Consider the following 14,364-nt stretch of genomic DNA (forward strand, 5'->3'; position numbering starts at 1 on the left):
TACCGATGTATACATACTCCTTAAGTTCTTAATCAATATCATCCCTCTATAATCGTAAATCTAATTTACAATATTTGGTTATTTGATAAGTGACAGGGCATTTAATTTACTGCAGATCAATTATTAATCTGAAAATTAACTGTTTTTCAGTAATTATGTTGATCCATGCTACAAAGCTGTCAATATTATAACCATGCCTTAGGCCAGAAGTGGTAAAGTACAAACAAATGGTCTTTCTTTAATCAGGAGACTGTGCTATCATCAGTCTTCTCTCCAGTTAATTGAACTCATTAATTAGGTATTGTTTTAATGTACAGTTTGTTCACTTGCAGGCGATAAAAAGACTAAAGGCTCACAAAGAAATTCATCAGGGAAATGGTGATAAGATTACTATAAAAAATCTGTTTCCTATCCTATTCATTAAAAATTCATAATGTTGAATCTTCTAACGATGCTATGAAAAGCATTGAATTTATACGGGTTTTTACATCTCAAATTATATAGGCTTAAAAGTACACAGTATAAATGAATAGTTTGACCTTTATAATCAGAACTATAGGAATTTCCTTAATCAATTCAATTTAAATTTCAACTTTATTTTAAAAATTGTCTTCTGACATTTGTTCTGACAATTTCTATTCAAGCTATTCTAGAAGAAGAGAACTGGTTGTATATTGTAGCACATTGACTGTCAGTATATCAGTTCAATCATAGTGAATACTTTGCTTTAAAGTTGAAAAAAATCATTGTTTCTTTTATTACTGCTTTAATTTGAAATATTCTGAACACAAATTTAGCTCTTAACATGCAAGTTAGAATAATTTCTTTGTAGAAGAGGACTTTATTACTTTGAACCGGAAATAAGCAACCATTTTATGTAACTCTAAACTGTAAAATTCACAAATGGCAAAGCAATTAATGGATAAAAAAATGCCATTCAGTCATGTGACAATTGTGTTAAAAGTTACCATAAAATACAGTGCAATATACACTTTATAAAGCTTGAATTATTTATGTTTCATTTCCCATGAAATTTACACCTGAAAATAAAAAAATGTTACTTTAAGTGCCGATCATAAAGACATTCCCGTATTGATTTCTTCCTGATTTCTTTTCATCCTCAAAACTCCAAAGTGGAAAAAAATAGTTTGTTAATCAATAGGTTTGTCACTTGGTGCAGACTCCCTAATGAGATCTGGGGAACTAATTACTATGAACCTTTTGTTTATAACAAGGCAGTACCATTACAAAATCTTGGAATGTCAAATGTTTTTTACATTAGTGTGACATATATAGTTTCTCAGCTGATTTTCCATCCAGGAATTGTCATTTCTTGAGGAAATACTGTGTTCAGTTTCAGGAAATTGTTTTAAAAGGATTGCTCTTTAGAAAGTAAGCTGTTTCCGTACAAAACAAGACAAACCATTGAATTGTTCATTTGTTTTTTATTTTGAAAAATTTATTGTGCTATTTAACTTCACACTGATTTTTCCCAGTATCATTTGTTAATGAGATCATAAATAGAAAAAGAAATTCTCCAAATTGATTTATTTTTTTTATTTAAGACTTTTATTTTATGCCAGCTTTTTATTTGGACATTCCCCAAGACTACATAAAGAAATAAAAAGCACATCCTGAATTTTTTTTTACAAAAACAATATTTTATTTCTTGTTTGCATAAATGCATTGATTGTTATTGATAATCATTTTCAATTTGAAAATGGCTAAACAAAAGATAATCTGTTGACATGTAAAACAGGAATTATATGCAAATGTAAAATTGTTTTTGTGGAAATTATGGAAAAATAGAAATCTCTCGATTAGAAACACTAGCTTTACAGTACAACCTAATGGGTCTATAAAAGATTTCTATATATTATTGTTTGCACATCTACTTCAGTATACCACTTTAATCAGGATGCAGAATCATTGAGTCATTCTTTGATGTAAGTAAAGTACTTAAAATTATAAAAGTATGACTGTCTAAAATTAAGAACAATACATTTGAAAGTTTATGATGTAGATTGATTGGAAGATTGTCCAGTGGAAAATACAAGAACACAATATTTTTACTTTAATGTACATATTAATGAAGATCTCTATACATATTTTAGGCTTGTATTATTTGTTTTAGATATACCCATGAGGGCATTAGCCAAATTGTGTGTATCTGATTTTACATCTAGATATGGTTAATGCAGAAGGTTAGATTTTAATAACTTAGGAAGGATAGATTTTAATAATTTAGGAGAGTTTCAGCAAAATGTTCTTATTTTATGGTATATTATGGTAAAGCATATCTTGTGTAAAGAAGAATGTTGAATCGTTTTATCATCAGAGTTTGGAAAGGTACTATATGGTTAACTAGTTTGCTATTTCTGTCTGATTTACCTGCTTACCTTTGTACATTCTGGACCTTCCTACTTTAAAGCTCTCTTGATTTACCTGCTTACCTTTGTACATTCTGGACCTTCCTGCTCCGCTCCAAAGCTCTCTAGATTTACCGGGTACCTTTGTACATTCTGGACTTTCCTGCTCCAAAGCTTTCTAGATTTACCAGCTTCATGTAGCCTTTGTACATTCTGGATCTTTTTTATATGAAACTTATATCATAGGTTTATATTAGCAATATCTTTGACGAGTTTGAAAATCAGTGCTGATCAATTATTTTAAAGGAGTGAGGTCTCTTGGAAATATTAAATATGTGGAAAATTGCATGGTTAGCGCTCTCATGTGTACAATTCTTACCAGAATTGTTTTGAAACTTAAATCATAGGTTTATATTAGCAATGTCTTTGACAAGTTTGAAATCAGTGACGATCAATAATTTCTAAAAGAGTTATGCCCCTTGGAAATATTGATTAGATGGAAAACTGCTTTATGAACGCTCTAATGTGTACAATTCTTGCCAGATTTTTATGAAATTTATATTATAGGTTTATATCATCAATATCTTTGTTGAGTTAAAAAATCAGACACTTTCGAAAATAAGTGCTGATCAAATATTTTTAAAGAGTTATGCCCCTTGGAAATATAAATTATAATGGAAATCACATTGCATTTGCTCTGAAGCCTTCATTTCTCTAAGGTATTTATAAAAAGTTTCAAAGAACAAAACAAAGTGCTTTATTTAGTTATTGCTTGTACCTTGGATGATAAAATATGTGCAATGGGGGGGACATTGGAACTCTGTTCTTTCATTTGAAAAGAAGGAGAATTAAGGATAAAAGAATGACATATGTTGACTTAACACAGGCTACTCAGGACAGATGGTATCCTATAGTTAGGCAGGTGAGACATTTCAGCCTGTTTAAACTGGTATTATACATAGTAATGGTATCTACTGAAGGAATCTACATCTGGTAGAGTTTATTACCAATCGAGATAAAATAGGTGTTGCTGGTACAAGACCAGACTGATTAAAAGCAATATAGATATAATTCACTTACATAAAGTATCATCTCTCTGTTCAAGTCAAATATTTTGCCAATTTGGTATATTTTATGAAGCACATGGCCATTGGGAGGAGTAAAACTCATGCTTGCCTGATTTAACATTGTATATCTCATACTGGTTTCTGTATTGAATGAAATAATATCAAAGTGGAGGATGTATTTTAGTTTGAATACAATCCAGAAAATAGCATGTTTTGATTAAAATTTAATTGAAAACCTAACTGCAAAGTATAATGTTGCCTTTATGTTCAGATGTGCAGCAGATTAGGCTGTCTTGTATTTTTATGAATTATGTACTGTACCTGTAAAATAAAGGTTGTTGTACTGCATATAAATATTTACATAAATTCAATCAAATGCCTCATTAATAAAGTATATATAACTTTATTGCAAAAAGTAAAACTCTGACGGGTTAAAATGCAAACATAATAGACATGTACACAAGAAACATACCATACATGAAAAAAGTTCTAAACAAGTCAAGTTAATATTAATAATATATATATAAGTATATAGATAATTGACCAATGTGGACCTTATTTTTGCAACTCCATGGATTGCTTTATATAGCCCACAACACTAGACAAAATATTTTAGTATAATAATAATCCTAATAAAAGTGTTTAAGAATTTACAACTGATAAAGATATCTATACAATTAAGTGGCTTTTTATTGATTTTTAGCTCTCCTGGCCCGAAGGGCCAAGTGAGCTTTTTCTCATCACTTGGCGTCCGTCGTCGTTAAATTTTTACATTTTGAATACTTCTAGAGAACCACTGAATGGAATGAAACCAAACATGGCATGAATGTTCCTTATGAGGTGCTGACCAAGTGTTGTTACTTTGAAGCCTATCAATCAACCAAGATGGCCGCCAGCGGGAACTATGTTTAACATAGGACCCTATGGGAAAAACATACAAATGTTTTCTTTTACAGAACAACTGAATGGAATGAAACCAAACATGGCATGAACGTTCCTAATGAGGTGCTGGCCAAGTGTTGTTACTTTGTAGCCAATCAATCATCTAAGATGGCTGCCAGCGGGGAACTTAGTTTAACAAAGGACCCTATGGACAATACATACAAACGTCTTCTTTTAGAGAACCACTGAATGGAATGAAACCAAACATGGCAGGAATGTTCCTTATGAGGTGCTGACCAAGTGTTGTTACTTTGTAGCCAATCAATCATCCAAGATGGCTGCCAGTGGGGAACTTAGTTTAACAAAGGACCCTATGTGAAATACATACAAAAGTCTTCTTTTGAAGAACCACTGAATGTAATGAAACCAAACATGGCATGAATGTTCCTTATGAGGTTCTGACCAAGTGTTGTTACTTTGTAGCAAATCCATCAACCAAGATGGCTGCCAACGGGGGACTTAGTTTAACAAAGGACCCTATGGGAAATATATACAAATGTCTTCTTCTAGAAAACTGCTTAATGGATTGAAACCAAACATAGTATGAATGTTTCTTTTGAGGTGCTGACCAAGTGTTGTTACTTTGTAGCTGATTTGTCATCCAAGATGGCAGCCAGCAGGGGGAGTAAGTTTAACATAGGACCTTATGGGAAATACATACAAATGTTTTCTTCTAGAGAACCACTGAAAAGAATGAAACCAAACATGGCATGAATGTTCCTAACGAGGTGCTGACCAAGTATTGTTACTTTGTAGCCGAACCATCATCCAAGATGGCCGCCAGCAGGGGACTTAGTTTAACATAAGACCCTATGGGAAATACATACAAATGCTTCTTCTAGAGGAGCACTGAATGGAATGAAACCAAACATGGCATAAATGTTCCTAATGAGGTGCTGATGAAGACCTAAATACATGTATCTTTATAGATTGAGATATACTGTAAACTGCAGAAAAATCTAGAATAGAAGATCTACACATGTCAACACGAGCAAAATTGTCAATTGACATCTTGTTGGAGTTATTGTCCTTATAAAGTCATTTTCTACAATTTCAATGAATTTATTGGTAATTTCTGTAAACTTTACAAAAATTCTTCTGCTTTTGATTAAATTAAGGGGCCAATATTAAACCGAATTTGGCCTCAATCATTATTAGGGTATCTGTAATGATTTTAATCTATTTGATATCCAAAACCAAAGTAGAATCAGGTGAGCGACACAGGCTCTTGAGAGCCTCTAGTTTTTTAATTGTTTATAAAAACTAAAAACTTGGGTAAAATATTTAAAATATTAAAGAAGTGAGAAATTTTTTATTTGTTGAAAAAATTATGTGGTCATTGAAGGTGTTGGTGTCCTGTGTATACCATTATCTTGAAGGCTGCATTTAATCAAAATTATAGTGATATTTTTTTTTAATAACCATAGAAATATTACACCCTAATCTTACCACCAGATATGCTTGGTGGTCATACAACAGTTGTTTTTGCCAGACACCTTGTAAGGTACTAGGCAGATTTGCCACCAGATATGCTTGGTGGTCATACAACAGTTGTTTTGGCCAGACACTTTGTTAGGTACTAGGCTGATTGCACTTAATGGGTTATCAAGCAGACATCCTTAATTTGCACCATTTTTCTTTGCATGGATTTCCCCCCAAGAGATAAGAAACAAATTAGTGACAAGTTTTTTCTGGCTTGTCTTTAGCACATGCATTTGATGTACAAATCAGCTGTAAAGATGATTTTATAATGATATAACCATATGATATGACTGTTAGCATTTTGCCTTTAAGTTAACCTGGAAAATTAATTGTCGCTGTGGGGTGTTATACACGTTATACACGGAAGGAAGCATCATTGTATCGTCTTACTATTGATACTAGTGACCTATTATTACAGTAAGTTTGTTCAATTTTAGCCTTTGTTATAGCTTGGGAGAGGGGGGTAAATATTTAATGTTCAGTGGTGTCTGCAACCTTAGGTTGGAGTATATTAATCACTTGTCAATAATACTTATGAAGTGGGTGTTTTAAACATTGTTGGGATTGGAATCTGCTATGTTAAGTTTGAATCTGCTATGTTAAGTTGGAATCTGCTATGTTAAGTTGGAATCTGCTATGTTAAGTTGGAATCTGCTATGTTAAGTTTGAATCTGCTATGTTAAGTTTGAATCTGCTATGTTAAGTTTGAATCTGCTATGTTAAGTTTGAATCTGCTATGTTAAGTTTGAATCTGCTATGTTAAGTTTGAATCTGCTATGTTAAGTTTGAATCTGCTATGTTAAGTTGGAATCTGCTATGTTAAGTTGGAATCTGCTATGTTAAGTTTGAATCTGCTATGTTAAGTTTGAATCATGCAATTACCTGTATGTTTTCTTGTTGTCTTGGAAGAAATAAAAAAAAATATCATGTAAAGCTTGATTTAAAAGAAACATATTTGATCTTTCAGCCAGTACAACTCTTAATTAATACAAGTTTATGGTGACCTATAGTTGTTAATTTCTGTCATTTGGTCTCTGGTGTAGAGTTGTCTCATTGGCAATCATACTTCTTATTTTTATATTAAAAAGGCAAACCAGAGACCCACTAATCAGGTATTGTACCTTAAAAACCAGTATATGTTTAGATACAACTCAGAAAATCAATAACACCTTTTCTGTAGAAATTTTGTATTCTTGAATTATGACATTCATCATTTGAAAAACTAACATTTCAATTGTTCATTATTTACAATATTGACATTTATTTATACATCAAGTTTCAATTTTGTTTTTGTGTTGCTATGAAAATGTTGTCCTCAGCAGATGAGGCAGCTATTATTGTCTTATTTAGTGGGGAGTGTAGTACATGTAAATACATTTCATATAGGCATTATCCACAACAGAGAAAACTGTGCATTCATGAAATCAAATATAAGAAAGAAGGTTGGCATTAAGAGGGAACTTTGTAAAGACTTGTAAATGCCATGAACTATGACATACACATTGAAATGAATGGGTTATCCAACCATGATCTGTATTTTAGTTCATCATTGTTATTGTATGTCATTTCCTCCAGCTAACATCAGCTACATCAAAGACAAATCTCAGCTCTGATTGTTATAGCATGTGTACATCTTGTAATTTAGGGGGTGAGGTAAACACTTTCATAATAACATATGCACAAAAGTTGTGTTGTCTGAAGTCTTTTTCAATTATAATTATTCACTTAAATGCATGACAAGGATTGTATGTATCTTAATGGTCCAATTATAATGTTTAATGTGTGGGAAATGATAAAACAAATAATTACACAATTGATGTTTCTGTTAATTTTTTAGAATGGTTCTATAAAGTGTAAAATATTTCATTCCATGTTCTGGTGGTTTCAATTAAAGCAAATATTTACTCAGCATTATTTAAAAGCTGTATACAGCAAAAAGTTCTCTTTTAAAAGAGGATGTCCTTTCTTATTTACAGTATTGTAGTGTTTTTCAGCCAAAGTTTTAAAACATTTGTCAATTGTTACATTTCAAAGTCAAGTCACAAGCATAAATTTAGTATTTTTCTTCATCACAGTAAAAAGGCAACATTTGTCTTTCAGTTCAGGTTTATTCCTGAATGTCTGTTTAACTTTGGAATTGAAATATTTGTTGCATGAATACATATCTGTCTTTTAACTTGGTTTCGGAAGGGCGGCTGGCAACAGTTTTCGTAAAATAGCTCATGAATCTGGGCGGGTGGGCGGCTTGCAACAGTTTTCATGAAATAGCTTATGAACCTGGGCGGGTGGGCGGCTGCCAACAATTTCTGTGCAATGACTTATGAACTGTTCAACCAATGCTTTACAATTTTAATATGTTGATACTAATGACAAAATTGAGGTCAATTTACATGTTAACGATTTTCATTTTATGGTCCTTGATGTATTTGGAAAATGGCTTCATGTCATTTCTGTGCAATTTACTTATGGTCACTTGACCAATGCTTTTATAATTTTGATATGTTGTCACTGATGAAAAAATGGTCAAATTCAATATTGATGATTTTCGATTTGGTGTCCAGGAGTTATGGTTCTTGATGATTGAAAAATGGTATTTTATGTTGTTTTCGTGTAATAACTAACGAACCGATCAACCAATGCTCTTAAAATTTTAATATGCTGCTACTGATGACAAAATGGTGGTCAAATTTTGATAATGATGATTTTCATTTATGCCGTTCAGGAGTTATGGTCCTTAATAGATAGGATAATAGGCATAGAATGTGACAGGTCAAAAAAGCCTGAAAGCACCTTTCAAAATACAGAAAAGCCAGTTTGACAGCTCATTCCTTGTTTTGGTTTGGCAGAGTCTTTTAAAGAAATCTACCATATATACCGGTATTGATGTTGAATCCATTGTCATTGTTACTTACACATATAAATGAAATGGCCCAAACCCCTGTCATATGACTGTAATACCAAAAGGTTAAGTGAATTTTAAGATTCTATTGTTATATTTGATACATTGTACAAACCATCAAAATCAGGAAACCTGAGACTATTTGCCGGTTGATATAGGTTGAAGCCTGAAGCCCATAATAATGATTGACATGTATGACTGAATTCATTCAAGTAGTTAGGTGAAGAAACCTGAAACCTTTTTGTGGGCTGATATAGGTTAAAGCCTGAAGCCCAGATGATGATAATGATGGATATGTATGACTGAAATCATTAAGCAGTTAAATAAAAAATCTGTCTACCAAAAAATCTGTATAATTTGCTACTTATTATTTTTATTTTGTTTAGATAAAAATTATTCTAGAGTGATTAGGAAATGAAATAGCTTGATAGTTAATTTTCACAAGTTGACCAATGTACACTTTTTTACAAAGGGTAACATAATTTGCTGATCAGTGACAGATCCAGGATTTTCACATGAAAGAAAGAAGGAGGTGGAGTAGGGCTTCAGTCAAGCAGTCAAATCTCAGAAAAGTGTACTAAAAAACAAACATTTTTATTAGGGCTGCTCCTGGAGATCCTCCACTGAGCTGTTAACTTTCATGGTCAACATTAATTTTGACTATGAATTGAGTATTTTTATGCCCCCGCCATAGCGGCGGGGGTACATACGTAAGTACGTCCCAAAATTGGTTTCCATTCTCTTACTTGAGTTTGCCTCAACCAAATGTAATGAAACTTATACACAATGCCTATAACCACAAAACACAGATCAAGTTTGAATTTTGGTGGCGTCACTTTAACCGTTCTAGAGTTATGCCCTTTTATAAATGGAAAAATTGCAAACTTTTTAGTTTCCGTTCTCTTACTTAAGTTTTCCTCAACCAAATGTTATGAAACTTATACACAATGCTTAATTCCACAAAATAAAGATCAAGTATGAATTTTGGTGGGGTCACTTTAACCATTCTCGAATTATGCCCCTTTATAAATGGAAAAAATGCAAAATTTTTAGTTTCCGTTCTCTAACTTAAGTTGCCTCAACCAAATGTTATGAAACTTATACACAATGCTTTTTATCACTAAACACAGATCAAGTTGAATTTTGGTGGCGTCACTTTAATCATTATAGAGTTATGCCCCTTTATAAATCGAAAAATTGCAAAATTTTTAGTTCTGTTCAGTAACTTAAGTTTGTCCCAACCAAACATTATGAAACCTTTACACAATACTTATTACCACAAAACTCAGATCAAGTACAAATTTGGGTAGCGTCACTTTTATTGTTTTTGAGTTATGTCCCTTTATAATGTTGTATGCAAGCGGGGGCATCATCTGTGTCCATCGGGACACATTCTCCATTTTTCTCATTTAATTTGATGAGTACTTTTTGGGGGGGATTTAAGAAAAAGATGCTGTTCTTTGAGAATATCAAATTTGTGCTGTTATCTTAGTTACCAAAAATAAGAATATAGTGATGAATGATTGAGAGTAACAGAGAGTATTATCTTCACCCATGCAATCCATACAATTAGTATTCTACAAATGAATTCACATTAAGTTTTATTATAAATACATGTACAACTTATACAATATAGTTATTATACAATATAGTTATGTTTCATCATTTTCTGGCAGTCTAGTTTTATATTATGCATTGCGTACATTTATTGCATTTGCGCAGCATTGCTTCTATTGGGACCGGCGTACATCACACTTATCTGTTTTACTTGCAGATTCAAACAGAGGATGCAGTGATGAAGCCAGCAGTCCGAGCTCTGATATAGCAAAATATTCATCTGTTTATTGACATTGAACTTTCTCTTAACTTTGGAATATTTCTTATCTGTGTTTTTTAAAACTTTACTAACTTATAATTATGTCAGAAAATAGTGATACAAGCGAGGACAGCTCAAGATATTTAAATGGTAAGGATCAAGATGACATTTGTCGGGATTATTTGCGCAATGTTTGCAAGCGTGGAAGAAGGTGTAAATACAGGCATCCTAATCCCGATGAAGCTCGCAATTTAGGTAGAAAACAAGACATTACAATATGTCATGACTATCAAAATACTGGTTGTCGAAGACAAAATTGTAAATTTCTTCACATTACACGTGAGGAAGAGGAACATTTTAAACAAACCGGACAGTTGCCTGTACGATTGCAACAGGCTGCAGCTCTCGGCATGGGAGCACCACCAAATGTTGACATTCCACTTTTACGAGGTGAAGTTCCAATATGCAAAGACAATTTAAAAGGAAATTGCAAAAGGGGAAATAAATGTAAATATAGGCATGTTAGTCTTGAGGATTATGAGAGAGAGAAACGTCACGAACAAAGAAATAATAAGATGTATGACCCTTATGACGAATCTGATCGGTATGAAGGGTATGAGGGATTTTCAGGTAAGCGGAGGCGAACAGATAGAGACTTTGACGGATATAATGGATTTGAAACAAGGTATCCTATACCTGCCCGTCCTTATAGTTATCAGTTGCTTGAAGAAGAGAATGGGATGTTACGCAGAAAAGTGGAGGAACTCAAAAAACAAGTTGCAGACTTAACTGCAACCAATGAAGTATTACTAGAACAAAATGCACGTTATAGAGTAAGCCGACCAAATGTTCAACAAGCCGTAAATGGAGTGGCTGCACAACCACCCCAGTCCCTAAATCATCTAGCAACTAGTTTAGCGCAGCAAATAGCACTTAATAGTGAATTAGTTAACCAGCATGCATTGCAGCAGCGATTAGCGAGGGAAATGGCAAATGGTCCTGGAAATTTATCTCTGAATGTTCCGGTCTCTCTTCCACAGAACAACATGTCCATGTCAGCAGTGTCCATGCATCAAGGTGGAGCTGGGCTAGTGTCCTACCCAATAGTATCCCAGGGAATGAGGTCCAAAGGCATCCCTAACAGTCTGGGTCCATTAACTTCCTGAACAGTCAGTCTTTGGTAAGTATACTCTTACTTTATCATGTTAGTTATTTGCTTCCATTAAAAATACCAGTGAGTTAATGTCAAACAAATCTACTAAAAAGAATGAGGGTGTCATGAAAAAGAAATAGCTAATCTGGTTAACAGAAAAAATAATCTCACTAATGCTGTGTTAAAAAAAGCATGGATGTTTGCCAAATAGTTAATTTGTTTATGTTAAATTAGCAGCATTGTAAACAGTTATGCTTTATTTGTTTTGGTCACAGTGAATACATCTAATGCTTAGGTTCTTCACAGGAATGTATTGATTAGTATAGGTATTTTTGTTTAATCAAAAACATGTGTTTAGTTAATGTGGGGTGTTTTGGGGTGTGACAGTAGATAATCCAACCACACACAAAAATAGATGAAATTTAAAAAGATTTTTTTATTCATAAAATATGTTTCTAAATAACCAATACTGTGGATTCATTATTATTCATTGGATACCAATTTTCGTGGGTTTCGTGGGTACAGGTGAACCACGAATTCAAATGTTCAACGAATTACAAATGTTAATTTGGCTTTGTATGCAGAGATTGGCAAAACCACGAAATCAAATATCCACGAAAATGCAAGTGTTCCTCAATCCACGAAAATTGATACCCACGAAAATAAATGAATCCACAGTAGCAGATTTAGGTGGGGTGTAGGGGGTGCAAGTTTTGATAGAAATTGAAAATTTTTATGCCCCTGCCACAGCAGAGGGGGCATTAAGTGTTACCCTTGTCCATCCATCCGCACATCCCAAAATTGGTTTCCGTTCTCTAATTAGATATAAGAAGATGTGGTATGAGTGCCAGTGATACAACTCTCCATCCAAGTCACAATTTATAAAAGTAAACCATTATAGGTCTAACTTTAGTTTGCCTTAAACAAATGTTCTGAAACTTATACACAATGCTTATTGCCACAAAACACAGATCAAGTTCGAATTTGGGTTGTGTCATTTTTACTGTTCTTGATTTATGTCCCATTAAAACATTATATGCAAGCGGGGGCATCATCTGTGTCTATGGCATCTGTGTCCCATGGACACATTCTCCATTTTTGTCTCGCTTGACTGAGTCAAAAAGCGAGACATAGGTATGCTGTTTCCGGCATCGGTGACGACGGTAGCATCAGCAATGTATTAGTTTGTGGTGAACCACAAGTTGTAGGTCAATCATATTTGGTATACAGTTGTATTAGCATTGGCACATCTCATTTTCATGGAGATTATTTGGCCCTGCCCCCTCAGTCATGGTCTATTGACTTTGAAACTTTTGCTTATTTTACATGTATTAGTTTGTGATTAGGTCAGTTTATGAGGAACCATTAGTGGTTGGTCAATGATATTTGGTATGCAGTTGTATAAGCATTGGCATATCTCATTTCCATGGAGATTATTTGGCTCAGCCCCCTTAGTCATGGTCTATTGTCTTTGAAAATTTTGCTTAGTTAACATGTATTAGTTTGTGATTAGGTCAGTTGAAGTGGAACCATTAGTGGTAGGCCAATGTTAGCATTAGCATGGAGAATATTTGGCCCATCCCCTCAGTCATGGCCTATTGACTTTGAAACTTTTGCTTAGTTTACATGTATTAGTTTGTGATAAGATCAGTTTAAGATGAACTGCTAATGTTAAGTCAGTGATATTTTGTATGCAAATTTATTGGCATTTGTAAGTATCGTCTCCATGGAGTTTATATAGCTCCACCCCCTCTTCATGGTTCATTGACTTTGAAACTTTTACATAGTTTACAAGTTAATGTTTGTGTTTAGGTTTGTTTAAAGGGAACAACTTATAATAAGTCAATGATATTTGGTATGAAGTTGTATTAGCATTGGCGCATCTCATTTACATGGAGATGGTTTAGCCATGTACCTCAGTCATGGTTCAACGACTTTGAATATTAGCCTAACTTGTTAAGTATTGCCATTTTAATTTCAACATTTGCATAATCAAAATTAAAAAAAAGCGAGACATATCTCTGTGATAACAGTTTATTCTTTTTTGCATAAGATCATGCAATTTCTACCATTATGCACAATTATCCACATCCTTCACCCCTTTTCATTGAACCCTGGATCACCTCTGATGACCGAGGTTTTTTCCCTAATTCTAAATATATTTTATATATTAAAAATGAGACAGTTATCCATCAAGCCTTTCAGATCAGGCAGAATGGTGAATCTTAATTATGTATCTACTGTTTTTGTCTCGTCTGCAACAAAAATTGCTGAATGCAAGACATAGGGATGCTAATACGGTGGCGGAAACAGCATTAACTATTTGTTTAAAGCTAAGATATACTTATATATTAGGTAGAAGACCTGGATACCTCATACCTTGTATACCAAGTTTCTCTCTGTCATATGTCCATTGTCCTTAACCTCAATTTCATTGTTTAGTGACTGCTTATAAAAAGTGTATAGTTTTTGTCTTGCCTGCGACAAAAGTTGACTTATGCAAGACATAGAGATTACTCTCAGGTGGCAGCATAAACTATCTGTATTAAGCTTTGTATTTCAGAAGGTAGCAGACCTGGATGCTTCATACCTTGTATGCAGATACCTTATGTTACGAAGTTTCCGTCTGTCATATG

The 14,364-nt window shown here is 33.4% G+C and overlaps 1 protein-coding gene across 6 annotated transcripts in view; it reads left to right on the forward strand.

Moving 5' to 3' along the window:
- The window catches only part of LOC127731197 (zinc finger CCCH domain-containing protein 10-like), a 130,171-nt gene that overhangs the window by 97,568 nt on the left and 18,239 nt on the right, over positions 1–14,364 (forward strand). For all 6 annotated transcript variants that reach the window (XM_052240146.1, XM_052240147.1, XM_052240151.1 and 3 more), the window contains one exon: positions 10,534–11,755. In XM_052240146.1, coding sequence (XP_052096106.1) covers positions 10,677–11,741 — 1,065 coding nt within the window. In that variant the 5' untranslated portion in view covers positions 10,534–10,676 and the 3' untranslated portion in view covers positions 11,742–11,755. The remainder of the gene's footprint in view (positions 1–10,533; positions 11,756–14,364) is intronic.

This window comes from Mytilus californianus, unplaced genomic scaffold (genome assembly GCF_021869535.1).
Source record: "Mytilus californianus isolate M0D057914Y unplaced genomic scaffold, xbMytCali1.0.p SCAF_2, whole genome shotgun sequence".
NCBI lineage: Eukaryota > Metazoa > Mollusca > Bivalvia > Mytilida > Mytilidae > Mytilus > Mytilus californianus.